Source organism: Hemiscyllium ocellatum, chromosome 20 (assembly GCF_020745735.1).
Source record: "Hemiscyllium ocellatum isolate sHemOce1 chromosome 20, sHemOce1.pat.X.cur, whole genome shotgun sequence".
In the NCBI taxonomy this organism is placed as follows: Eukaryota; Metazoa; Chordata; class Chondrichthyes; order Orectolobiformes; family Hemiscylliidae; genus Hemiscyllium; species Hemiscyllium ocellatum.
The window spans coordinates 59,698,204-59,724,527 of NC_083420.1; the positions used below are offsets into that span (position 1 = coordinate 59,698,204).

At 42.7% G+C, this 26,324-nt stretch overlaps 1 protein-coding gene across 1 annotated transcript in view; it reads left to right on the forward strand.

Annotated features, from left to right (window-relative positions):
* pemt (phosphatidylethanolamine N-methyltransferase) overlaps positions 1 to 12,181 on the forward strand; it is a 173,418-nt gene extending 161,237 nt beyond the window's left edge. Inside the window, exons 6-7 of the mRNA XM_060840915.1 lie at positions 5,789 to 5,863; positions 9,086 to 12,181. Coding sequence (XP_060696898.1) covers positions 5,789 to 5,863; positions 9,086 to 9,140 — 130 coding nt within the window. The 3' untranslated portion in view covers positions 9,141 to 12,181. The remainder of the gene's footprint in view (positions 1 to 5,788; positions 5,864 to 9,085) is intronic.
* The last annotated feature ends 14,143 nt before the right edge of the window (positions 12,182 to 26,324 follow it).

Genomic DNA, 26,324 nt, shown 5'->3' on the forward strand with positions numbered 1-26,324 from the left:
TGGTGTGGAGGGGTGTGTGTGTAGGGTGGAGGGGTATGTGTGTATGGAGGGGGAGTGGAGGGTGTGTGTATGGAGGAGGGAGTGGAGTGTGTGTGTGGGGGGGTGGAAGGGAGTGTGTGTGTGGGTGGGAGGGGAGTGTGTGTGTGGGTAGGAATGGAGTGTGTGTGTGGGTGGGAGTGGAGTGTGTGTGGGGGGAAGGGGAGTGTGGGGTGGGGAGGTGAGTGCGTGTGTGGTGGGGAGGGGAGTGCGTGTGGGGGGGGAGGAGGGGAGTGTGTGTGTGTGTGGGGGGGGGGTTAGGGGAGGGGTGGGGGGGCCGTGTGTGTTGGGGGGGGGGAGTGTGTGTGTGGGGTGTGAGTGTTCGTGTGGGGGGAACTGTGTGCATGTGGGGAGAGAGTGTGTGTGTGTGTGTGGGGAGAGTGAGTGTGTGTGGGGGAAGGGAGTGTATGTGTCTGTGGGGAGTGTGTGTGTGAGAAGGGGAAGTGTGTGTGTGGGGGTGTGAGTATGTGTGTGGGGGGGGGTGAGTGTGTGTGTGGGGGGGGTGAGTGTGTGTGTGTGGGGGGGGTGAGTGTGTGTCTGTGGGGGAAGGGAGTGTGTGTCTGTGGGGGAAGGGAGTGTATGTGTCTGTGGGGAGTGTGTGTGAGAAGGGGAAGTGTGTGTGTGTGGGGTGGCATGTGTGTGTGTGTGGAGGGGGTGTGTGTGTGGGGGGAAGTGTGTGTGTGTGGGGTGGCATGTGTGTGGAGGGGGAGTGTATGTGTGGGGGAGGGAGTCTGTGTGCAAGTCGGGGGGGGAAGAGTGTGTGTGTGTGTGTGTGTGTGGGGGGGGGAAGGTGTGTGTGTGTGTGTGTAGGGAGAGTGTATTTTTGGGGGGGGAAGAGTGTGTGGGGGGAGGGAGAGTGTGTGTGGGAGGGAGAGAGAGTGTGTGTGGAGGGGGAGTGTGTGTGTCTGTGGGCGGGGAGAGTGTATTTATATGGTGGTGGGGAAGAGTGTTTGTGTATTTGGAGGTGACAGTGTGTGTGTGGCAGGAGAGAGTGTGTGTGTGGGGGTGGAGAGTGTGAGTGCGTGTGGGGGGGGGGAGTGTGTGTGTGTGTGTGTGTGTGTATATATGCAGGGGGAGAGTGTGTGTCTGTGGGAGGGGAGAGTGTGTAGGCTCGGTGAGTTCTAAACTAGGGGACATATTTTTAAGGTGATACCAGAAAGTGTTAAAAAGGATATGAGGGGCAAATGTTTACATCGACTGGCTTGTGCATGGAATGAACTGCCAGAGGAAGTGGTGGTTGCAGGTACATTTACAACATTTAAAAGTCATTTGAATAAGTACATGAAAGGAAAGGTTTGTAGGGATATGGGCTAAGTGACAGCAAGTTAGACTAGCTTAGTTTGGTAACATGGTTGACGTGGATTTGTTGGACCAATGTGTCTATTTCCATGCTGTATGATTTCATGCTACTGCTGGAATGTTGTCAGAGCCCATAACCTTGCAGTGTTCAGAACCTTCAGCCTTCTCTTAATATCATGTAGAGTCATTCAAATTGACTGAAAACAGCGCCAGAGATCCAGGTTTGATCCCTGCCTCGGGTGGCTGTCTGTATGGAGTCTGAACATTCTCCCCATGTCTGCGTGGGTTTCCTCTGAGTGCTCAGGTTTCCTCCCACAATCTGAAGATGTGCAGGTCAGGTGAATTGGCCATGCTAAATTGCCCATAGTGTTAGGTGCATTAGTCAGGAGTAAATATAGGGAATGGGTCTGGGTGGATTATTCTTCAGAGAGTCGGTATGGATTTGTTGGACCGAAGGGCCTTTTTCCCAAACTGTAGGGAATGTAATCTGATCTAAACTGGCGTGTGTGATGCAGGAGTCCTCAGGAGGAGGTGAGATTGATCATTCACTCAGCGCTTCTGGCTGAAGATGAATGCAAATACTTTAAACACATCTTTTACACTGATGTGCTAGCTTCCCTCATCATTGAGGATGGGGATCTTTGTGGAGCTTTGTCCTCCAGTGAGTTGTCTTACTGTCCATTGTCATTCACAACTGATGTGGCAGGACTAAGGAGCTCAGATCTATTTTGTTTGTTGTAGAATTGATTAGTTCTGTCAATCACTTGTGGTTGTGCTGTTTGGCATGCAAGTAACCCTCTGTTGTGACTTCACCAGATTGGCAACTAATTTTTAGATATGCCTGTTGCTCCTCCTAGCATGCCTTCCTGCATTCTTCTGTGAACATGTGTTCACTACTGGCTTAATTGTAATAGGTGTACTGGATTCTGGATCAGTGGTGCTGGAAGAGCACAGCAGTTCAGGCAGCATCCAACGGGCAGCGAAATCGACGTTTCGGGCCAAAAGCTCTTCATCAGGAATAAAGGCAGTGAGCTGGAAGCATGGAGAGATAAGCTAGAGGGGGGTGGGGTGGGGAGAGAGTAGCATAGAGTACAATGGGTGAGTGGGGGAGGAGAGGAAGGTGATATGTCAGGGAGGAGAGGGTGGAGTGGATAGGTGGAAAAGAAGATAGGCAGGTTGGACCAGTCCGGACAAGTCATGGGGACAGTGCTGAGCTGGAAGTTTGAAACTAGGATGAGGTGGGGGAAGGGGAAATGAGGAAGCTGTTGAAGTCCACATTTATGCCCTGGGGTTGAAGTGTTCCGAGGCGGAAGATGAGGCGTTCTTCCTCCAGGCATCTGGTGGTGAGGGAGCGGCGGTGAAGGAGGCCCAGGATCTCCATGTCCTCGGCAGAGTGGGAGGTGGAGTTGAAATGTTGGGCCACGGGGCGGTGTGGTTGATTGGTGCGGGTATCTCGGAGATGTTCCCTAAAGCGCTTTGCTAGGAGGTGCCCAGTCTCCCCAATGTAGAGGAGACCGCATCGGGAGCAACGAATACAATAAATGATAATAGTGGATGTGCAGGTAAAACTTTGATGGATGTGGAAGGCTCCTTTAGGGCCTTGGATAGAGGTGAGGGAGAAGGTATGGGCACAGGTTTTACAGTTCCTGCGGTGGCAGGGGAAAGTGCCAGGATGGGAGGGTGGGTCGTAGGAGGGCATGGACCTGGCCAGGTAGTCACAGAGGGAACGGTCTTTGCGGAAGGCGGAAAGGGGTGGGGAGGGAAATATATCCCTGATGGTAGGGTCTTTTTGGAGGTGGCGGAAATGTCGGCGGATGATTTGGTTTATGCGAAGGTTGGTAGGGTGGAAGCACCACTGATCCAGAATCTGGTTTCCAGCATCTGCAGTCATTGTTTTTACATAATAGGTGTACTGCTGAGTCATGAGGTTATAGACTGTTTGAATACAATTCCACCTCTGCCACAGTGCTTCCTGAATACCCAGTTTTGAGTTGTTAGATCTGTTCAAAAACTATCTCATTTAGCACTGTGTGATGCTCCACAACATGGTGAAGGGTATCTTTAGTGTGAGGATTTCTTCATCTCCCCAAGGGCCATGTGATGGGCAGCCCTACCAATATTGTAATTGACAGTATTGATTTGTTTTAATTCATTCATGCGGGTTGCCATTCGACTACATGTATAAAATTCAAATTCCACCATTGCCCATGGTGGGATTCAAGCCCATGTCCCCAAAACGTCAGTCTGAGGTTCTGGATTGCTAGTTCAGTGACATTATCAATATGCCACTGCTTTCTTATCTGGAATCGGTAGATTGGTGAGACCAAAGGACCATTCAATGAGAGCATGGCTGATCTAATAATCTTCAACATACTTTCCTGCCTTCTCCCCAGGAAACCAGGATGAAGTCAATTAGGTTTTCTTTCTTGTTGGTTCCCTCAACTGCCGCTGACCCAGCCTAAAGGCTATGTCCTTTAGGATTGACCAGCTCAGGCATTAGTGGTGCTACTGAGGCATACGTGGTGTTGGACTTTGAAGCCACTCACTCAGACCACATCCCTGTGCCTTTGCACTACATTGCTACCACTTTCTGTTCGGTCTATCCTGCCCACGGGATGGAAGGTGATGGTGGTGTCTTTAAGGTACAGTTCTGTGAGTATGACTCTGTTGCTTGAATAATCTGTGGACAACTTTACTAATTTTAGGTCAGCCCTCAGACATTAGAAAGGAATACTTTGCCAGGTTGACAGAGTTGGTTATGTCTTTGTCATTTCCAGTGCCAGTTTGATTTCTTACTAAACTTTCTCTATTAGCTTGGTACTACTGAGTAGTTTGCTTCACCATTTAAGATTCAGCCACCTTGTTGTGGATCTGGAGTCACATCTAGGCCAGATCACGTAAGGATGGCAGACTTCCTTCCGCAAGTATTTTGATAACAGTAAAATACAATAATGAACAGCAGTTTCATGGTCGCCATTGCTGAGACTAATTTATAATTCCAGATTTATCAATTGCCGTGGTGGCAATTTATCTGTGGCCCCTAAGTATTAACTTGGGCTTCTGGATTTCCTATGCAGTGACAACATCAATACACTGCTGTCTTCTGCAAGTAAATAATGTTTCACTTAGAAACATTCCAATGGAACTACATGCTTTATGTGCCGGCAAGGGTTTATGGATCTCCAGTGCCAAGATTTCTATTTCTGAACCGCTCTGCTAGTGTGTCTGCTAATTTCTGATTATTCTTTTAGATGTACGTTTATCCAATAAATACGTTTGACATTCTAAACTATTTATAACAGTACCCTGTATGAGTCATTTATTTGAGGTCCTCATATTGATAGTGAGTCCCCGCAAGCCTTACTCCTCTGGGTTTTACCTTATAGTAATTGTCTTTGACAGGTAGAGCCTTAATATTTCTCATAAACTAAATAGTTTATAACTGCTTTGTTCTGGAAACTAGTAACATAGCATAAGTTCCTCTGTTTTTCCAGCACATTACCAGCCAAAGGACCTCATTGTGCACTCCTTTTGAAGTCAAGCTGTTTTTTTTCTATTTTAATTCTTTATAATTCTTGTTCCAAGAAGCATTACAGTTTAGTTTTAGCTCCAATCATTTTAAATAGATTCTTCTTTCTAATTTTAGGGCAAGTAATTGAATCGGTAGAGAGGAGCAAATGTTTTGATTCTCGTGAAATGAGCTGCCACTTTTATTGGCCTCTCCTGAGAGCTGTTTTGAATTATTAACTCCTTTTATTGCTGTTGGGCAGTGTTTGTTGATTTTACAGTTGGTGATGTACAATTACTCACTTAGTTAGGACCACCTGGGATGTCTTCTGTCTGCCTGCCTGCCTGCAGTTGTCAGATGGATGATCGAATGATGTGGTTTGTGGAAAGAACTGAGTGAGGCCTTGTAACAAGGGAGATTGGAGATTAATGTGAAAGATGAAGGTGAAGTAAGCAGAATACATCATCCAATGTATAATGTTTGACTTGAAGTGCAACAACCTAATGTATCAGTCGAAGAACAGATGGAATGCGTTAGGAATAAAAACAGCACATACTGGAAAGACTCAGCAGGTCTAGAAGTGTTCATCAGTGAGGAAAGAAAGTTCATGCAATAGGTCTGTGACTTTCCGTCAAGACATCAGGTCACAGACCTGAAATCTAACTCTATTTCTGATTCCACAAGGGCTGCCTGACTTAGACTATTTATGTGTTTATTTCAGATTTCTCATGGGGAAACTAGGGATAGGCAATAAATGCTGGCCAGTCAGTGAGACCCGCATCCCACAAATGAATTTTTAAAAATTCCAGCATCTACAGTATTTTGCTAATGTATTGCCTTTGTTTTAAAAAGAAATGTTTTCATCAATTTCAGAGTAATCTGACAATAATAGTCTTCATTGTTTTGTCTCTTTCTTTTCCCCCTTCCACTGGTGTAAATCAACAGGAATGCTAGTCCGACAGGACTGGTCCTCACTGCTTGGGTAGCAGCTGTGTACAAGGTTGCAATTCTGGTTGAAAGGTAGGTCTCATACTTTCCACTTTGGATTAATATCCATAGTTGTGTCTTCCTGGTATGTATGTTGCACGTGTTTTTATTTCATTGTACATTTGAATAAAGTATTGCCAAATATGTTAATTAATTCATGCATAAAGTATATTTTTGGCAGTCCAAGTATCCATGCCAATCTGTAGCAATACATTCATCTTCATTTGTTTACATTCTCAAAAAGGATTTTACACTTTTACTTTATACCAATGTTGCTGTTGTTCATTTTTGTGCCAGTTTCCTTCCTGAGGTGATTTTAATGATCTTTTTAAAAATTCAGTCCATGTGATATAAATATACCCAAAATTATTTGGAATGAACTTCCGGGATTTTAACCCAACAATGTTGAAGGAACACTGATACTATATATTTCCAAGTTAGGATGGTGTCTGGCTTGGAGTGGAAGTTTCAGTGGTGACATACCCATGTATCTGCTGCTCTTATTCTACTACATGGCAGCAATCATGAGTTCAGAACGTGATGTCTAAGGAGCCTTGGATGAATTTCTGCAGTGCGGCTTGTAGATGGTGCTCCCTGCTGCTATTGAGCATCGGTGGTGGAGGGAGTGGATGTTTAAGGTGATGAATAGGATGTAGATCATGTGACTATTTTGTCCTGGATCATACTTTGGAGCTGCACTTATCCAGGCAAGTGAAGGTTATTCCATCTCACATGGTTGTGCTTACAGATGATGAACAGGCTTTAGGGAGACAGGAGGTGAGTTAGTCATTGTAGTAAAAACAGAAAATGCTAGAGAAATTCAGCAAGTCTGGTAGCACCTGGAGAGAAAACAGTTTACATATTGAGTCTCGTGAGCCTTCTTCAGAACAGGAAATGCTGAAAATGTGTTGCTGGAAAAGCGCAGCAGGTCAGGCAGCATCCAAGGAACATGAGAATCGACGTTTCGGGCATAAGCCCTTCTTCAGGAATAAGTGCTTATGCCCGAAACGTCGATTCTCCTGTTCCTTGGATGCTGCCTGACCTGCTGCGCTTTTCCAGCAACACATTTTCAGCTCTGATCTCCAGCATCTGCAGTCCTCACTTTCTCCTCAGGAAATGCTGATACTGACAGAGAGATGTTGCTACTTCAAGATTCAGTGATAAATTCATTGACTGTATCAGAGAGATGTGGTTAGATTCTCTTTTGTCAGAGATAGTGATTTCTGGTACTTTTGAAGCTTGCATGTTGTTTTCCATTTATCAGTGTAAAACTGAATTGTCTAGGTTGAGCTATGTATGACCACAAACTCCTGTCGAGCATTTAGTATCTACCATTATTCAGTATGAGGAAACAGAGCTGAATATTATACAATCATCACAGAACATCAGTACCTCTGACCAAATAATGGAGGGAAGGCCATTGATGAAGCAGCTGAAGATGGCTAGGCCTGGGACTGTCAAAGCTGAGATGACTGACCTCCAACAACCGATTAAGTATGGGTTGGATCTGCGCTTTTCACATCAGTCTTGTAGCCATGCAAAAGCAGGTGGATCTCCACTTTAAAAACATGAACATCTGGAGGCATTTTAATATTCTAATGAAGGGTGTTGGAGCAGCAATGTTGAAAAGGAGTTTTTCGGCCATAGTTTGCTCCTCCTCTCTTTTTTGTTTTAACTGCTGCGATTCCATAACCAGACAGGAGAGGTTAGATTGAAGCCTGTCTTTTCAATGAACCTAGTCCATTTTGCTACTGTTGACAGGAGCATTGTGACTTGTGAGTCAAGTTTTCAACTCTGGCAGAACATATTCCGGTACGTTTCATCAAGTGTGCTCATGCCACCAATTCCCTTGTCCAGTTAAACAATATTCGTTCACATCTCCAATGTTCTTATAATTAATGATCAAGAATGTTAAAATGGTAAGTTAAAAGAATTCATATCATTCTTTCAATGCCACGTCAGATTTTTCTCCTTGTTTGTCGATAACAGTGTGCAGGAAACTGATCTTAAACCTAGAGTTTCTCTGTCAATCCTAAAGGGTTAGCAACACTCTTTTATTGTGAAAATGCTTTCACTTTATTGTCAAAGTCAGGCTCTTTTTGAAAAGCTGAATTTTTGAATTGGGAGCATTTTTGGTTGATGTCCCTTTGAATTGTCACTCTGTGTTTTGATTTTTGACCTAGGTACTGTACTTCTTTAGAATTAAAACGAAAATCCATCCAACTGCCCCAGTGGATCACTCATTTCTCAAGTCTGACTGAGCTGTACACAGCAAAAAGGTTTCACTGAGGTGACATTAGCTGAAATGAAAAAGCAGCAGCATCATCCTGTGTTAAGGCAGGGGTAGGATTTGGCCAAAGTGCCTACTACCAGCAATTCCTGGTAGAAATATTTGTCTATGGATGTCTACCAAGGACAAGATCAGGTTGAACCTCCATTGGGGAATAGCCTGCCAGCATTCATAATTTAATCGTAAAATCTCTGCAGTGTTTAAGAAGGTCATTTAGCCCATCAAGTCCTCTCTGACTGTCCAAAGAGCATCCCACCCAGAGTACCCCCTCCCCATCCCTGTAATCCTCCATTTTCCATGGTTAATCCACCTAGCCTGTACATCCCTAGACACTGGACAATTTAGCGTGGCCTATTCACTTAACCTACATATCTTTAGACTATGGGAGGAAACCGGAACAAAGTTAGAATCGATCCTGGATCCCTGGCGTGGTGAGGCAGCAGTACTAACCACTGAGCCATTGTGCTGCTCTGACATCAGCCACTCATAAATAACAGCTGTTTGATCATGTTACAAAATGGCAACTCTCACTCAGGAAACTATAGTTCAGCAATTAGTCAATGCTTTCAAGAGAAATACGGAAAGAGAATTGGTAAAATGTTGCTCAGCAATGTAAATTATACATCATTTTGTTTTACATTTTTGAATAACTTTGTTGGCTGCTGTAACATGGCAGAATGGAAATTTATGTGACCAATATAAAATTCAAGAAGGTACTTTGAGAAAAATATTAAGCATCTTATTATTTAAACCAACACAGTCCGTTACTGATACATTGTAGTTTTACCTTTTCACTATTTTGGGGAATCCAATTTTTCCCTCTTGGCACTATTTCCATTTAGTATAGATCAACAGCTTCATACAAACATTTGACCTGAGTATGAGAATACAGCTACACAAACAGCATGTTCAGTTTCAGCTGCACTTTAATCTAACAGTCTTGTCTCTTTTCTTGTAAATGTCAGCCCATTCACAGATGAAGTATATCGTCAAAAAGAAAAGGTTTTGAAAGAGAACTAAATGGATGGGACATCTTGACAAGATCTAATTGGATTCACTTGGATCCCTCACTTTATTCAGTTTGGAGCTACACTGATTTATGAAAGGTTTTCTAATGTTTAATAACTTTTATTTAGTTATATTCTACTAATGAAGGTCCAATCAAATATAGTTAATTAAAGTTCTGTTGCCAACATTGAAGGGTGATACTCTTCAATGATAACAAGAATGCTAAAATATTTCATTCAATTCAAAGTAATGATGATCTTATTCGTATTGCCAATGGATAGTGTCGAATTGTTTCGCATTACCTCATTGTAAATGTACATATAAATGGCACTGCCCACTATCAATCTGCCAAGACCTGGATAGGTTGTTAAACATAAAAATATCAAATTACGTCATTCCATTCATTAAACTAATACTATCAAAGTAGATCATCCAATCTTGCTATGTCAGTGATAAATTTGCACAAGCATTTCTTGCTGCTAGACTAATGATCTTGTTAATTCCTTTGAGTGTAGTGTTACCTTCACACTTGATAACATAATGGTAATACAGTAAGAATGATTTTTAACAGTATGTTTCTCTTTGACAGCTGACAAGATTAGAATCATTCATAGAAATTGGATTTGTCATTTCTATTAATCTACCCAACAGACTTGCAGCAGAACAGTGCAAATTGTTATGAATCCTTGCCGGGCACTGTATAAAAGACTGGATGACCTACTGAATACTGTTATTTTTATATTAGAACACAATACCAATCAAAAATATTGCACAGTTAGCGTTTCCAATCATTTTATTTTGTGAACTCTTGCCTGTTATTGATTATTGTGCAAACCTGCTGGATCCAGAAATGTTACAGTTTTGCAAAGATGTACTTTGACAGAGCATAATTTGAACAATAATATCTCAAATGTGGATCAAAATGTATTCTATATTAATGGATAAGAAAAATATGTATTTTTAAATACAATAGAATCTGTTCCCAGTGTCTTTGACTAACCCATCATTGTGAAAATCATTTTGTAGCCATGTGGACTGAAGAGTTCCAAATTCAATTCCTGGCTTCTGCTGATTTAGTTGATACTAGTTGGATTATACTTGGTACCAGGGTCTCTCAGCAAAGGTGAGTAAAATCACCTCAGGCTGTGGTTCCTGGTCGTGATCAGTGATCCTCTGATGGAATGGGTACAATTACTGTTTTGAGAGACAGCCAGATCTAATGGCTTTTGCAGTCAAATTGTCTGCTTAAATGGAATGTTTTGGCTTACAAGTGAAGAATATCTATTTGAACAAAGTTAAAAATCACAACACCAGGTTATAGTCCAACAGGTTTAATTGGAAGCACACTAGATTTCGGAGCGATGCTCCTTCATCAGGTGATAGTCCATATTTGAATAAAGTATTTGTAAGGGTCTTTACAAAATGGGTAGAGGGAAAAACATTTAAACAAAAAGGCTGAGAAAAGAATACATTTCTGCTGTGTAATGTTGTAAAATAGCTTTGGTGTACAAGCTTACAATCTTGCTGTTATTGGTGAAAAACGGAAATTCTTTCCAGTACTATTCCGTAAGATTTAAATGGTGGTTTGATGGAGACCAGATTATTTAAGTCTCGCTGTACCCCTTTTGCTCTAATTGATAGCTGAAGTGGGCAGTGTCCTTTAAATATATATAGGCTGAGCCCCAGCTACGTGATCAGAGTCTAGGGTTTATTTTTACCAAAGGGCTGAGCAAAGTATTTCTCCAGAAAACCGAACTTTTCAGAATCCAGATCCAGTGCCAAACGTGACCCTGGTGAGTCTACATTTTTAATGTTTTCCAAGTTTGGCAGTGATTCAGCTGAATCAGAATTGATCTTCCAAGCTGCACAGGGAAACTTGGCTTCTCCTACCTGAGGTTGACCCCACTACTCCTCACAATCTCCTCCCTAAATCTGCTGATGCCCTTGCCAGTGCTCCAATTTCCTCATAGTGACATTTGAGCTGCCTCATTTTAACAGGGACCTCTAAGCAATGTAAGGTAATCAGATTTTGAAACTAGGTTATAGCCAAAATGCCCAAAGGTATGAAGAAGATTTCTGTTTTCAGAATAAGTATGAGATATTCTCAGCATATTAGTAATCATATGCCCCTTACGTCATATCAGTTCATCAGCACAGCACAAAGTTTTAAAATGATTTCCATCTTCCAAAATCATTTCTTGCTTTCTGGCCATGCAACAGGCTGCTGGAGTGACGTGGGAAAGGAGTCTAACTTCCGTGCCCTGCTCTTTAAAAATTGTGGAGGTCAGTGTGACCAGTCCAAAACGCCATTGTTTTTTTGCATCAGTCTCTGATATATAATTGCAGCTGATTACAAGTTTTACCATTTCGAGTTTGTTTTATATCTTTCCATTTATAGCCTTTTAAATTGAGTAGTTATTTTTTATTTAGAAAGGATAAGGATAATTTGTCCTAGAATAATTGTTGTCCTACATTTTATGTGGAACATTTATTTCACATGTTGAGTCCAACCCCTCCTCTGTCACTCTTCAGTGTCGTACAGGACAGCAATGCTAAATAACAGTAGATACTACCACTTCAGCTATCTATCATTTGCAAACACAAATCAAACCAAAGGGCAAATGTGAAAACCAAAAAAACTGCAAATGCTGGAAATCAGAAGCAAAACAGAAATTGCTAGGAAAGCTCAGCGGGTCTGACAGCATCTGTGGAGAAAAATCGGAGTTAACATTTTGGGACAAGTGACCCTTCCTCAGAACAAAGAACAAATGTTCTATCTCCTGTAAATTTTCGGTTATTGTTACCACATTAGATAAATATATTGGAGAGAACTTGCTGTAATTTGGATAATCTGAAATCTTCTCCTCCATTCATGTGATCTGTTTGAGGAGGAAACCTGAAAGAAACCACACTTGGCCCTGAGTGACCACCAATTGAACTCTGAAAGCAAAGAAATAATTACAGACTACTAAATATGTTACAAAAGCAGATTTTCTGTGCAATTATGAATTTGAAATTGATGTATAGTAAAACCTTTCCTGCTGTGTTCTTTACTCCCATGTTTGTGGTTTGTTGCCTCACACAACAGTGATAATTGTTCGGTTATTATTCAGATGATTTGTACAATTAAGTATTGCGGCCTGGGCTTCAGCTGGGAAAGTAATCATAGCAGCAGAATAAACTGGTGTTACTCATGGGGACCATGAGGAAGTGCAAACACAGCTGACTGAGCAGGCATTGCTAAGCAAGCTGAAAACTCCTTGAGACAGTAGAGCCATCCCCTGCCAGCTAACCCTACTGTTTCCACTATCCACCCCTGCTGCTAACCCAACACCACTGGAGCTGACATCCTTCTCGAAGTTTTGCACTCTGTCCTGAGCCCAACATCCGCCAATGCCTGCCCCATTTCCAAAACCCACCTACTCTTAACTCCCAGTCTAACAAACCCCCATTTCACCCCTTTTCAATCCTTGAGCATTCATCCATCAATCTTGCACACTGTAACTTGCATTCACATGACATCTTACCAAATTCACCAATCTACCCTAGTGACCCCTACTACATTTTTTATCTGCCACCCTACCTCCCTTACCTAAAAGCTTTGACACCTCCCCTACCCACCTGACACCCTAAGTCCCTTACCTATGTGCCACCAACATTTATCTCTCTCACTTATCTTCGTACAATAGCTTTCAAGGTGGCTACAGGACCTTTAAAGTACAGAACATGGCACTTATAGTTGAAAAAAGGGGCCTGGTTCCCTCCCTGATCCTGTCCATTCCAGTATTTGGATTTATGGATTTGTCTGTTGTTTTGAAAGCTCGGTCTCTCGGTCCTTTAAACAGAAGTGTCCTGTATCTATTGTATATTACAATGACACAGACAAAGTTCAATGTGTCTGTTCCAACCAATTATATTCCCATTGCTGTATTCTCAATCACTAACAAAATGAAATAAGGTGTCCTCAACAGATCTATCATGCTGCACATATTAACCTATCCAACAGTGCTCAGTCTGAGTTCGTGACGGGCGCTTCACTCCAGATCTTATTCCAGATTTGGTCCATAAGTTTTTTTATACAAAGGTGAATTCTAGAGATCAAGTGACAGCAGTTTCCCTTCACAACAAGTCTGAAAATTGGAGTGTTTGGGATTTAGAATAAACCTTTCTACTCACCAGAGTCATCTGTAGCATAATGGAAAATGATTATGGTTGTTGGAGTTGTGCAAACAATTTGAACTAATCAATAGGAACCCGGAAATAAAATCAGCTTCATTCAGTCAGGGGATGTGGGTATGGAAGGCCAGCATTTACTGTCCTTCCCTAATTACTCAGGAGACCGTTAAGTCAGTCACTGGGTCTGAAGTCATGTTGGTTAGACCAGGTAAAGATAACTGATTGCCTTCCATTCAGGACATTAATGGTGCAAATGGGTTTTTTCTTGAGAATTAGCAATGGTTTCCCGGTCATCATTAAACTCTTATTTTAAGATTTTCACTATCTGCCCTGGTCAGATTTGAACCTGGGTCACCAGTTCATTACCTGGGTCTCTGGAATAATGAGTTAGCGATAATATCACTGGGCCTTCACCCATCCATACCTTACAATATCATTTGCTATTCTGAGGGTTTGGTACAAATCAGTCAATTTTGCAGCGAAGTTTTTACCTTTATTTCATTAATTCATGGGATATGGGCATCACTGGAAACACCTGCATTTGTTGCTCATCCCTAGATAGCTGCTGGGGTGGGATTTGAGCTGATATCCAATGTGGCACCATCTACTTCAAAGATGAATTGAGTCTGGTGTGAGCAGCAATTCCCCAGCCCAGACCTGTGCCATTTCTGGTTGAAAACAGTTCTCAGATGCTGCTGTTTAAAGCAAATGGTTACCATGTCGATATTTAATTTATTGCTGATAGCAAAACTTACACATAGCATCAATTTGACAATATATATATACACTGGTGCCTGAACTGCAAATTCTTGATGTTGGCTCCTTTCATCTTACACAACACTCAAATAAATCAAGCAAGTCATCCATTCACTTTATTTCTGATCAGTGATGAGTCTTCCCTTCACACATATTGACCTTAATGCAAAGTAATTATGGTTGCTACTTCTTTCTTTGTTTTGTGCTACCTCAAACATTATTGTGTTGTAATTGCTCTGTATTGCTTTCTGGACTGAAAGAGTTAAACTTGGAAGGGAAACCACAGTCCCAAGGAAACAGTCTGGCCTGTAGGACAGTATAGGCCTTGGGAGACCACACTGAACTTTTCCAGGCAGGGATCCAACTGAATCAGAGCATGAAAGTACATGCTGATCTGTCAATGATTTTTACTGGTTAAGCGACATACATTTTTACAAAAGTAGTTGTTTACGCAAAGAGCAGATTTTAGACAATCAATTTAGTAACAAATCAGTGGACGGATGCTTACAATTGAAACTTCCTTTGGTTCAGAGCCAAGGCAAGTTAAAAGAAAGGAGACTGGAATGAAGGAAGGAGTGCGCACACGTATGCAAGTGTCCTTCTGAGACTGGAAGGTGAGGCACTTTGATGCATCAGTATAAAAGTAAACTCACTGTGCATATAATCCATAATTTACTTTACCTGGAAGTAGTTAATGATTATACTGCATCCAAAATGGGTGAGCACTTTCTTCAGTAAAGATGTTTCATCTTGATCAGCATGACATCCAACTGTAATATGAATGCATCATTGCTAACATTTCAAATGCCATCTTTCATTGTGTCATGACAAGGGATTTTGTAATCAGTGAGCTCACAAATCCACGCACCTTTGTTAATATATCAATTTGATACAAATACGTAAACAACGTAGAAGAATTCAATGTGAACCCATAAATTTGTACACAGGAATTTAATGTGAAACATAAGCAACACACAGGATTCCAAAATGCACACAAAAAGAGTATAAAGAAGTTTGACAGTATTTTGACATGTCCTGTAGATTTTAGACTATGTCAATCTAATCCAATTTATGAGATGGTGTTTGCAAGTGAGAATTTGTAAATTTTAGCCTTTTAAAATAAATAAATAAATCTCATTAATATAATCTTCAGTGATTGCAATCATAATGAATATTTAACTTAGTCTACAAAACTAAAGTATGTAATTTACTTGTACACACTGATGAACAACAAAGAAAGGCCCTGGTGAAACTTTTCTAAAATAAAATTGTAGTAGGTTTGAATTAAAGTAGCAGGCTAAAAGTTGGTATTACAGGGGATGGTATGGAATTCATCAATGTTTTCTAAGCAGCCAATGAGTGACAGGTGCTGTCGGTGATATAAACGTCATGAATCCCCTGGAACAAAGTTTCGGGAAATTGACATTGCATCATAGTTGAGAACACTGATCAAACTCTAATGAACTGTATACAATATTAACATATTTTGGTTTCCTGGCCATATGTTGTACTAAAGGGTCTGTGCACTCTGTCTCAGAATGCTATGTAGCTGTCATAATCACACTAATGTACAAGTGTGTGCTTATATGCTCGCAAAGGGTGAACTTCTACAAGAGGTATTGGGGCAGGCGTAGGACATCCTGTCGCTTGAGTCAGCTCATTTAAATCATGGCTGATCTGTATCTTAACCTCATCTACCTAACTAAGTTCTGTAGTTCTTAAAACCCTTGGCTGAAAAGAATCCATTAATCTTAGTTTGGAAATTCCTCAGTTGACTGGAAGGTTGAAAACACTGCAGAAGCACCTTATAAACTGCCTAAACTTCAAACGGAAACATGAAAAGATTTATAACACTGAAGGGAACCAGATGGTCCATTTTGTTCATTCAAAGTAGAGATCTAACCAAAGCCATCTTCCAGCTCTTCATCCATAGTCCTGTAGCATCTCAAATCCATATCCTTATAAAATGCATTGAGAGTTTGTGCTATTACCATACCATTAAGCCATAATTTCTAGATATCCCTGCCTTCTCAGTGGGAAAATTCACCTCCACTCCCCTCAAAGCCCTACTTCAAACTTTTGTCCCAGATTATTGATCTCTCAGTGGGAAAAAATGTCTTTCCTATCCACTGTATCCAGAACCTTCAATTTGAACATCTCAATTAAATCACTCCTCTGCTTCCTCTCTTGCAAAGAAAACAACTAGAGTTTGCTCAGTCTTACTTCGATGAAATATTCTGCATTCCTTGCATTGTGCTTGTGAATTACCACACTCAGGAGACAGCATATCTTTCCTGTAATGTCATGACCAAAACTGATGCAGTACACTAACTGTCGGCTAACTGGTGTTTTATACAGTTCTATGATAACCTCTTGTCTCTTAGACTCAAAGCCTTGGCCAATAAAGAAAGTTATACTTTATGTCTTAATCTTCTTATTTGTTAGTCCTAATACGCTTAGGAGTGTGTGGACTTGCATCCAAGTTCCCTTTGTGGTTCAATACTTTTCAGAATCCTACTAATTATCATGTAGCTCTTAGTCTTATCTGTCAGATTGAATTCTATCTGCCAATTTTCTGCCTACATGGCCAGTCCACTGCCATCTTCCTCGAGATTTCATCCTCTTTGGTCAATTCTTGTATCATCTGCAAACCTTTTAATTATTCCAGTTTCCTTTAAGCCTGGTTCATTGATTTTTTATCATGGACAGCAAAGGATCCAATCCTGAGAGCAGCAGAAACCTTCCATTCACAAAATACACTCAGCAACCTTTGTTTTATGCTTCTGAGCCAGTATTAGATCCAGTTGGCTCCTTGGACTCTGTGCCTATTCAATTTTCTGGCGAGTCTGGTAGGTGGAACCTTGTCAAGTGCTGTCTAAAATCCGTGTAGGCTAAATGGAACAGTGACAGCAGCAACAGCAGGATAAAAAATCCTAGGAGCAGAGTCAGTCAGACCAAACCTGGGATGAATCTAAGGGTGGAGCTCCAGGGTTGGCATCACAGCTTAAAAAGTGGCCAAGGCTTGGCTGTTTAGGGATCAGGTTTGCAGATTGAGTAATGTCTGGAGCGAGATATGGTACTTTTTATAGTTGTAGTCTGCTCAGAATCAAAAGTGGGAGTGAGACCCCTGAGTTTGGTGATGAGTAGGTAAGGTTGTGGAACCAGTTCCTGGATTATTGCCTATTGCTGATAGGGTTGATTTAGTCGAAACATTTGAAATGGCAGGAGAACTCGGCGCTGTGGAATACTCCTGGGATCTGTGGGAAATCAGCGACATTACAGTCTCCATGGTGACTACGTAAACAGGAAGTATATTTAGCTGTAACTTTGATTTGTTGCATGGACTCACTGGAGCATCTAGGAGGCTGAGAATGTTGTGAACAGCAGGTTTAGTGAGCTGGTCATACTATCAGCAAGGACTATACCGGAAGAGAAAAGTCAGGTCACCACCAGGATAATAAGTAAGTATGGGCAGGAATTGCAGGAGTTCCTGTGGCAATTCCCCTCATACGGGGAGGTTAATGGCCTCTAGGGGAAAGCAGCAGCCTCAAGCAGATCAGTGGCACCACGACTGGAACTGTTCTACAGTAGGGAGAGTTGAGTGCAGGCAAGCTGTAGTGATAGAGGACCCTATAGTCAGGAGCACAGACAGGGGTTTCTGTGGCCACAGGCGAGACTCCAGGATGGTGTGTCGTCTCCCTGGTGCCAGAGTCAAGGATGTCTCTGAGCAGGCACAGGATACTCTGAAGGGGGAGGGTGACGTTATGGTCCATATTGGACAGCAACATAGACCGAAGGAGATGATGTCTTGCAATAGGATTTCAGTGATTTAAAGGAAAGTTGAAAAGGAAGATGTCTCAGGTTGTATAATCTTGTGATTACTCCCTGTGCCATATGCCAATGAAGCTAGGAATAGGAAGAGAGTTAAATACTTGACTTAAGAGCTGGGTGTAGGAGGGGGGACTTAAGGTATGTGGATCACTGGGATGCCATCTGGAGCAGGTGAGATCTGTACAGGACAGATTGTACCTAAACTGGAGGGGCACCAATACTTTGGCTGGGAATGTTCACTATTGTCACTTGTGAAGGATTAAACTAGTGTGGCACGGGAGGTTTAAAAACATAGGTCAGTAAGTAAAAAGATTGAGGAGGAGTCCGAGACTAAGGAAGAACAGACAGGGAGGTTGCTGAACATGGTGAAACTGGGGCACTGAGTTTCAATGCTAGGGAATATACTGAGAGGTGTAGATGAAGTGACAGATCTTGGCTTGCAAGTGCAAATGTAGCAGTATAGGTAAATAAGGTTATTAAGAAGGCAAATAAGACCATAAGAATGGAATGTTCTCCTTCACTGGTAGAGGTATAAGAGTACAAAAGTAGGGATACAGTGATGAAACTGTATAAGGCACTGGTGAAGCCACAACTGGAGTATTACGTGTAGTTTTGGTCACCACGTTACAAGAAGGACAGAATTAGTCGGGAGAGAGTGTAGAAAAGATTTACCAGCACTCTTGGCCATTTTGCATCAAACTTTAACAGTTTGGTGCTTTTTGAAATGACTAAGGGCAGAGACATCCGCGGCCGCCTCGAGGGATTTACCTGCAGAGGCAAGCCTGATCTCGGAGTTCGTTAAACTCCGAGAGAAGATCAATACGTCCATCGAGAAGACCCGGTCCAGGTGGGAGAGAAACCTCAGTCATGCTATAGAGCAACAGGCCGCAGCCTCGGAGACTGCTGCTGAGTCATCCGTGGGTCAGGTCCGGGCTCTGGAGCGGCGAGTCCTGACCCTGGAAATCGAGGTCTTTGGAAAAATATTTGGTTGCTGGGCCTTCCTGATCAAGAGGAGGAAGGCCAGCTTGTGGACTTCCTGGAGCAATTGCTCCCACAACGATTAAAATTGGAGTCAGAGCTGGGTCGAGTGCGGGTTGAGCGGGCCCACTGCTGAGTGCAGGCCCGGGTTGGACCAACGCCCCCGCCCGGTTCTAGTTTGACTTCAATGTTACAGGGAAAAACAGATGTTGCTGGAGGCCTCCAGAGTCTTGGGGAAGGATCCCCATGCCACGATGTACAAGGGCTCCAAGATAATGTTGTTTCAGGACTTTTCTCTGATTGTGGTCCGCAACAGGAGGGCATTTGATGAGGCGAAGCGTCTTAGAGACTTAAATATTCAATATTCTATGTGATATCCAGCAACGCTGTGCTTCAGTCATGGAGGATCTGTGTATAACCTTGGATCACCGGAGAAAGTAAAAGAATTCCTGGAAACTCTCAAATAGACTGCGGGACTTGACGTGTATGGATAACGACTCTACTTTGCACTCCCCCCCACTTTTAACTCCTGTTTTATAAGATACTGGAACTTATTTACTCTATTTTGTAATGCCTGGGCCAAGGGCAGGGCTCTAGCTGGGAGTGGTTATGGCAGGGTTATTGGAAGGTAGTAGTGCCCCCTGTGAGCAAGGGGGAAAACTCCCCTTTTAATTTTGTTTTATGTTATTTTTATTTAGGAGTAATTCTTAATTGTTTTGATTTAACTGTTTTAAAGAGTTTTTTATATGTGAATTGTTTTTGGTCTTTATTCAGTGCCTTTTGGATGGGGTTCTTCTTCCTGGGGGGTCTTGGGCCTGCCTGGACGATCATGGCTAGCCATTCATTTAGGTGGTGCACCTGGAATGTCAAGGGGAGCCATTCGCCAATCAAAAGGAAAAGGATATTATCAAGTCTTAAAAAAGAGTGGATGGATGTAGCTCTCTTACAGGAGAAATACAAGATGATAGGGTAGACAGTGAAAGTCTTTTTCCTAGGAGGATGATGTCAGCGTGTACGAGGAGGCATAACTACAAATTGAGGGGTGATAGATTTAAGACAGATGTCAGAGGCAGGTTCTTTACTCAGAGAGTGATAAGGGCATGGAATGCCCTACCTGTCAATGGAGTCAACTCAGCTACATTAGGGAGATTTAAACAATCCTTAGATAAGCACATGGATGATGATGGCTTAGTATAGGGGGGTGAGCGGAGAATAGTTCACAGGTTGGCGCAACATTGAGGGCTGAAGGGCCTGTTCTGCGCTGTATTGTTCTACGGTCTATGATAAGGAGCACTCGAGGCTGCAACAGGGTGGGTTTGGCCAGGTGTTCTTTTCAACATTCAGCTCAAAAATAGGGAGTAGTCATTCTTATTCGGAAGAAACTTCCCTTCCAAAAGTTAAGCCAGATAAAAGATGAGTCAGGATGGTATATATAGATTAAAGCCCTAATATATCAAGAGGAATATGGGATTTTGAATCTTTATTACCCTCCGGCACACCCTTTTAAATTTGTAATGGAAGCGTTGATGGCTCTCGTGGTCCGCCATACAATTATAGGGGGAGATTTTAATTGTATCATTGGCCCAGAGACAGACAAGATACCTAGGAGGTCTGCGGGCATATCTCTGAGTTCAAGGCAATTGGCGGATCTGAACAGGGAGCTGGGGCTGGTAGATGTGTGGAGGTGTCTCTACTTTGAGGGTAGAGACTTTACTTTCTACTCTAACCCACAAAAGTGCCATACCAGAATCGACATATTTTTTGTCCCCTCGACCATTTTGAACTTGATACTGTCTTGTAAAATTGGTAATGTAACTATTTCTGGTATACATGGAAGTTAAGACTAATGATGATGGGGGCGCCTGACATTGGTGTGTGGATCCTTTCTTATTGAAGGATAGCAAGTTCGTAAAATATTTTTCGCAGGAATTTAAAACCACCTGGGATATCAATTCAGGCATGGCCATTAGCCCTTTGACGATGTGGGAGACTGCTGAGGCATGTGTGAGGTTTGGTTATCTCATATTCTGCGACCCGGAAAAGACAAAAGGGAGAGCAACAGCGTCTGCTCGAGGCTCACCTGAAGGCAGCTGAGACAGCGTATGTTGTTACTACTGCATTTGAATACTGCATTTACTCAAACACCGAAGAGGGAGATATTATTCGTGAAGCAGAGATTATTTCAATACCTGGCAGGTATCTAGCATACCTTACCATAAAGAAAAAGGCTCTCCAAGCCATTATGTCTATTAGAGAGAGTGCAGGTACCCTGACTTGTAGTCGTAAAAAGATCAATGCAGCTTTTAGGAAATTCTATTATTAAGTGTCTTCAGGACAGTTTCTTGTAACAAGATGTAATAGATCCTTTCACGGATCAGGCTATTTTGGATCTGGTGATACGCTATGAGGTAGGATTAATAAATTAGATTAGATTAGCTACAGTGTGGAAACAGGCCCTTTGGCCCACCCAGTCCACACCGCCCCTCCAAAGAGAAACCCACCCAAACCCATTCCCCTACATTTACCCCTGACTAACATTGTTGGCAATTTAGCATGGCCAATTCACCTGACATGCACATCTTTGGATTGTGGGAGGAAACTGGAGCACCCAGAGAAAACCCACACAAACACAGGGAGAACTCCACACAGACAGGCGGGAATCGAATCCAGGACCCTGGTGCTGTGAGGCAGCAGTGTTAGTCACCGAGCCACTGTGCCTCCCTAAATGGTTTCTGAGTAAATGATCACCTACGGAATCCTGACCAGAGCATGATTGGTGGAGTTGTGGATAGTGAGGAGGGCTGTTGTCAGCTGCATAGGACTTAGATATGATGCAGAGCTAGGCTGAGGAGTGGCAGATGGAATTCAACCTTGTCAAGTATGAGGTTGTCCATTTTGGAAGGACAAAAAAGAATGTGGAATACAGAGTTCTTAGTAAGGTGGAGGAGCAGAGGGATCTTGGGGTCTATGTTCATAGCTCTTTGAAAGTTGCTTGTAAGAAGGCCTATGGTGTATTAGCGTTCATTAGCAGAGGGATTGAATTCAAGAGTCATGAGGTGATGTTGCAGCTGTACAGGACCTTGGTAACGCCACATTTGGATTACTGTGTGCAGTTCTGGTCGCCTCACTTTAGGAAAGATGTGGAAGCTTTGGAGAGGGTGCAGAGGAGATTTACCAGGATGTTGCATGAAATAGAGAATAGGTCATATGAGGAAAGGTTGAAATTGCTCGGCCTTTTCTCATTGGAACTGCTAAGGATGAGGGGTGACTTGATAGAGGTTTATAAGATGATCAGGGGAATAGATAGAGTAGACAGTGAGAGACTGTTTCCCCGGGTACAACAGAGTGTTATAAGGGGACATAAATTTAAGGTGAAGGTTGGAAGGTATGGGGGGATGTCAGGTGTAGGTTCTTTACCCAGAGAATGGTGGGGGCATGGAATGCGCTGCCTGTGGGAGTAGCAGAGTCAGAATCATTGGTGACCTTTAAGCAGCAATTGGATAGGTACATGGATAGGTGCTTAATCTAGGACAAATGTTCGTGGGTCGAAGGGCCTGTGCTGTACTGTTCTATGTTCTATGACAGAATTTAGATTTCAGGTTTATCTCCTGTTTGGGAGATCTGTTCGATGGGGAGGTCGTAATGTCCTTTGAGCAGCTACACCAGAAGTTTGGATTGCCTCGCAAGGACCTCTTTTGATATTTTCAAATGCGAGACTTTATACAAAAGAAGACCACACAGATAGTCAATCCTTATAAATCAGATAGGGAAAGAAGACTGCTTTGGCCAATGGGGCTGCCCTCGGTCAGTACTCTCTATCACTCACTATGCAATAATGTGCATCGAAGGACATCGAACAGTTATATAAAACCTGGAATCAAGAATTAGGGTTGGAAATCTCTTTAGAAATATGGGAGGACATCTTGGAAAATGCCAGGAAGATCTCTATCTGTAACAGAACTCAGGCTACTCAATTGAAGATACTTTATAGGGCTCACATGGCACCTGAGCGACTAGCAAAGTTCAAGGCAGGAGCATCTCCAAATTGAACTAACTGCAAAATTGAAGTTGGTACTCTCACGCATTGTCTGTGGACATGCCATAAAATCCGCAAGTCTTGGGACAGAGTAGCGAATGCTTTGACAGAGATTTTGGGTACGGAGATTGGATTGGATCCAGTGTCCCTACTTTTGGGCTTTCCAAAATTTCCCCTCTGGACTTATGTGGGAGGACATTATTTGCTATCCTTTCCTTTTTTGCAAGGAAAAATATTTTAGTGAATTGGATATCCGAAGGTCTCCCAGGACTTTCAAATTGACACAGGATAGTCATGGAATTTATCCCCCTTGATCTCCTTACGAATATGGTACACCAAAAAACGGAATTACTTTATAGAACGTGACAGCCCTTTTTGAACTACATCGACACAGATGTTTTGGCCACACTGTTCAAGGCTTTTGCTTAGCCATGGTAATGGTTCCGGCGCCCCCAGGGGGAAGAATCCCATATAGATTAGATTACCTACAGCCCAATAGGTACACACCGATTCTCCGGAGAGCAACCCACTCATTTCCCTACATTTACCCATGACTAATCCACCTAATACTATGGACAATTTAGCATGGCCAATTCACCTGGCCTGCACATCTTTGGACCGTGGGAGGAAACTGGAGCAAACCCATGCAGAGAACATGCAAACTCCACACAGACAGTTGCCCGAGCTGGGAATCGAACGCAGGTCCCTGGCGCTGTGAGGTAGCAGTGCTAACCACTGACCTACCATGCCGTATAAATACAGGCTTTGTTAAGATTTTATATAAATTTATTCCGAGCATGTATCTAGTTATTTATTTGCCTTTTTGTTTATTATTGGTAATGTATGACATCCTATTTTATGTTCTGGTTGTTTGTCGAATACATTAGTAGTTAGTTTTTTTAAAATTGTATATTGATGTGGTTATTATATTGTAAAGTGGAATGCATTAGTTTGTATTGTTTTTGTAATTTTGTAAAAAACCTTAAAAATCTTTTTAAAAATAAAAATATCTAGAAAAAAAGTGATAGCAAAGAACTTTGTGGACATGCTAATGTAAACCGGACGATTGAATAGATACAGGTAACAATGTGGTTCAGGTTTGTCCTTCTTTAGGGAGGACTTGGGTGGAGTCTCCTTTTTGTTGGTAATAAATTGTGCTAAATTATGCTTGGGATGGATAGAGTATTTATCTTCAATTTCTAAGTTAAGTTATACCAGGTCATGGGTGATGTATTTACTTTTAACTTGCTTGTGTATATTATATGGGGCGGTTCAGTGGCTCAGTGGTTAGCACTGCTGTCTCATAGCACCAGGGTCCCAGGTTTGATTCCAGCCTGAGGCGACAGTCTGTGTGGAGTTTGCATGGTCTCCCCGTCTCTGTGTGGGTTTCCTCCGGGTGCTCCAGTTTCCCCTCTTAGTCCAAAAACGTGCAGGTCAGGTGAATTGACCATGCTTAATTGCCCGTAGTGTTAGGTGCATTAGTCAGAGGGAAGTGGTTCTGGGTGGGTTATCCTTCGGAGGGTCGGTGTGGACTGGTTGAGCCGAAGGACCTATTTCCACACTGTAAGGAATCTAATGTTTCTGTCTTTTTTTTGCTACTTCATTGGGGGTAAATTCCTCTAATCAGTGCCTTTGGCACTTTTTTGCTTTTTCGTCTCTTGTGTACATAATTTTTACAAGTTTTGTAGGTGTGTTGGTTGTAGCTGTTTTAGTTTATGTAGTTTTTATGTTTTGTGGAATTTCTTTTGCTGAAGTTCAGTGAATTGTAATTTGAGTTTGCTGAGCAAACTGAGGAAATCCACATTTTAACGTGTGGTTGGAGGGTCCAAAGGCGGAAGATGACACGTCATCTACTGGATCGGTTGCTCTTGATGTGCTTTCTTCAACACTGGGGAGACACTTGCGGAACGCTTCAGAGGACATTCCTGGAGCACACACGCACAAAAATCCCACCACTCCATGGCCAAACACTTTAACTCTGTCTCCCACTCCCTCCAAGGACATGCTGATCCTGGGCCTTCTCCATCGGCAAACCCTTACCACCCAATGCCAGAGGAAGAATGCCTCATCTTCTGCCTCAGGACTCTCCAACCACATGGGATCAATGTGGATTTCACCATTTTCCTTATTTCCCTTCCCTTATTTCACCTTATCCAAGTTCCAACCTTCCAACTCGGCACCACCCTCTTGACCTGTCCTAACCATTCCACCCTCCCCTCCGACCTATCACCTTCTCCCCCACCTTCATCTCTCTATCACATTCTCAGGCACCTTCCCCCCCCAGCTCTGCTCCCTCTCCCATTTATCTCTCAGCCCCGTTGGCCCACAAGCCTCAATCCTGATGAAGGGCTTATGCCCGAAAAGTTGATTCTCCTGCTCCTCAGATGTTGCCTGACTGGCTGTGCTTTCCCAGCACCACACTCTCTACTTTTATGAAATTGCAGCTGCCCCACAGACTGGGAGAAGTGAACCACCCAGATATTAAAAATTATAAATTAATCTTGTTGTTATCTTATGTGAATGACTGTGCCTGTGGGGGGACCCTCTCTAACTATGGTTAGACATCAAAGCTTCTCAGGCAAGATGCCCCCTTACCAGCTTACTGTTCTTGAACAAAATGAGGACAGTTGAGGATTACTGCCATAGCCCAATAGTTATTAATACTGTTAAAGCATGGAGGGAAATGTGGCAGAGTGAGGGCAATATTGTCAAGACATCATTTTTTACACCCATACTTGGTATGCTGGGTTTACAGTCGGGGATGATGGATTTGGGGTTTTAACCGTGAGCATCTAGGTATGTGTCTTGCCTGGGTGACATATTCGAGGGGGACATACTGATGTCTTTTGTCCAGTTATCTCAGAAATGCGAATTGCCCAATAGGGACCTCTTCCATTTTTTTTTCAAATCAAAGATTTCATTCAAAAACAGACTACACTTCTAATTGATTCCCCTTTAGATCTGACAGGGAAAAGAGGGTACTGAGTTCTGAGAAGACACTTTCTGTCAGCAAGCTCAATCACCTGTTGGGAGACGGCCTCTCGGGCAGCTCTGTAATGTATGGGAGAGGGAGTTGGACGTTAAGATCTCCTCTGAAACATGGGAAGACGTCTGGGAAAATGCAAGAAGGATCTTGATTTGCAATAAGACCCATGCATTGCAATTGAAGATTCTCCACAGAGTCCACTTGGCTCCAGATCGTCTCTCAAAATTTGAAGTGGGATTGTCCCCAATGCAAATGAGTACAGGAATGCTCACTCACTGTCTCTGGTCATACTGGAGCGCTGTGATGGGGGAAAGAGAGTGAGTCTTAGGAACAGAGTGGGAGATGGATCCAGTCTCTCTTCTTCTTGGCCTGGTTAATTGATTAGATTACTTACAGTGTGGAAACGGGTCCTTCAGCCCAACAAGTCCACACT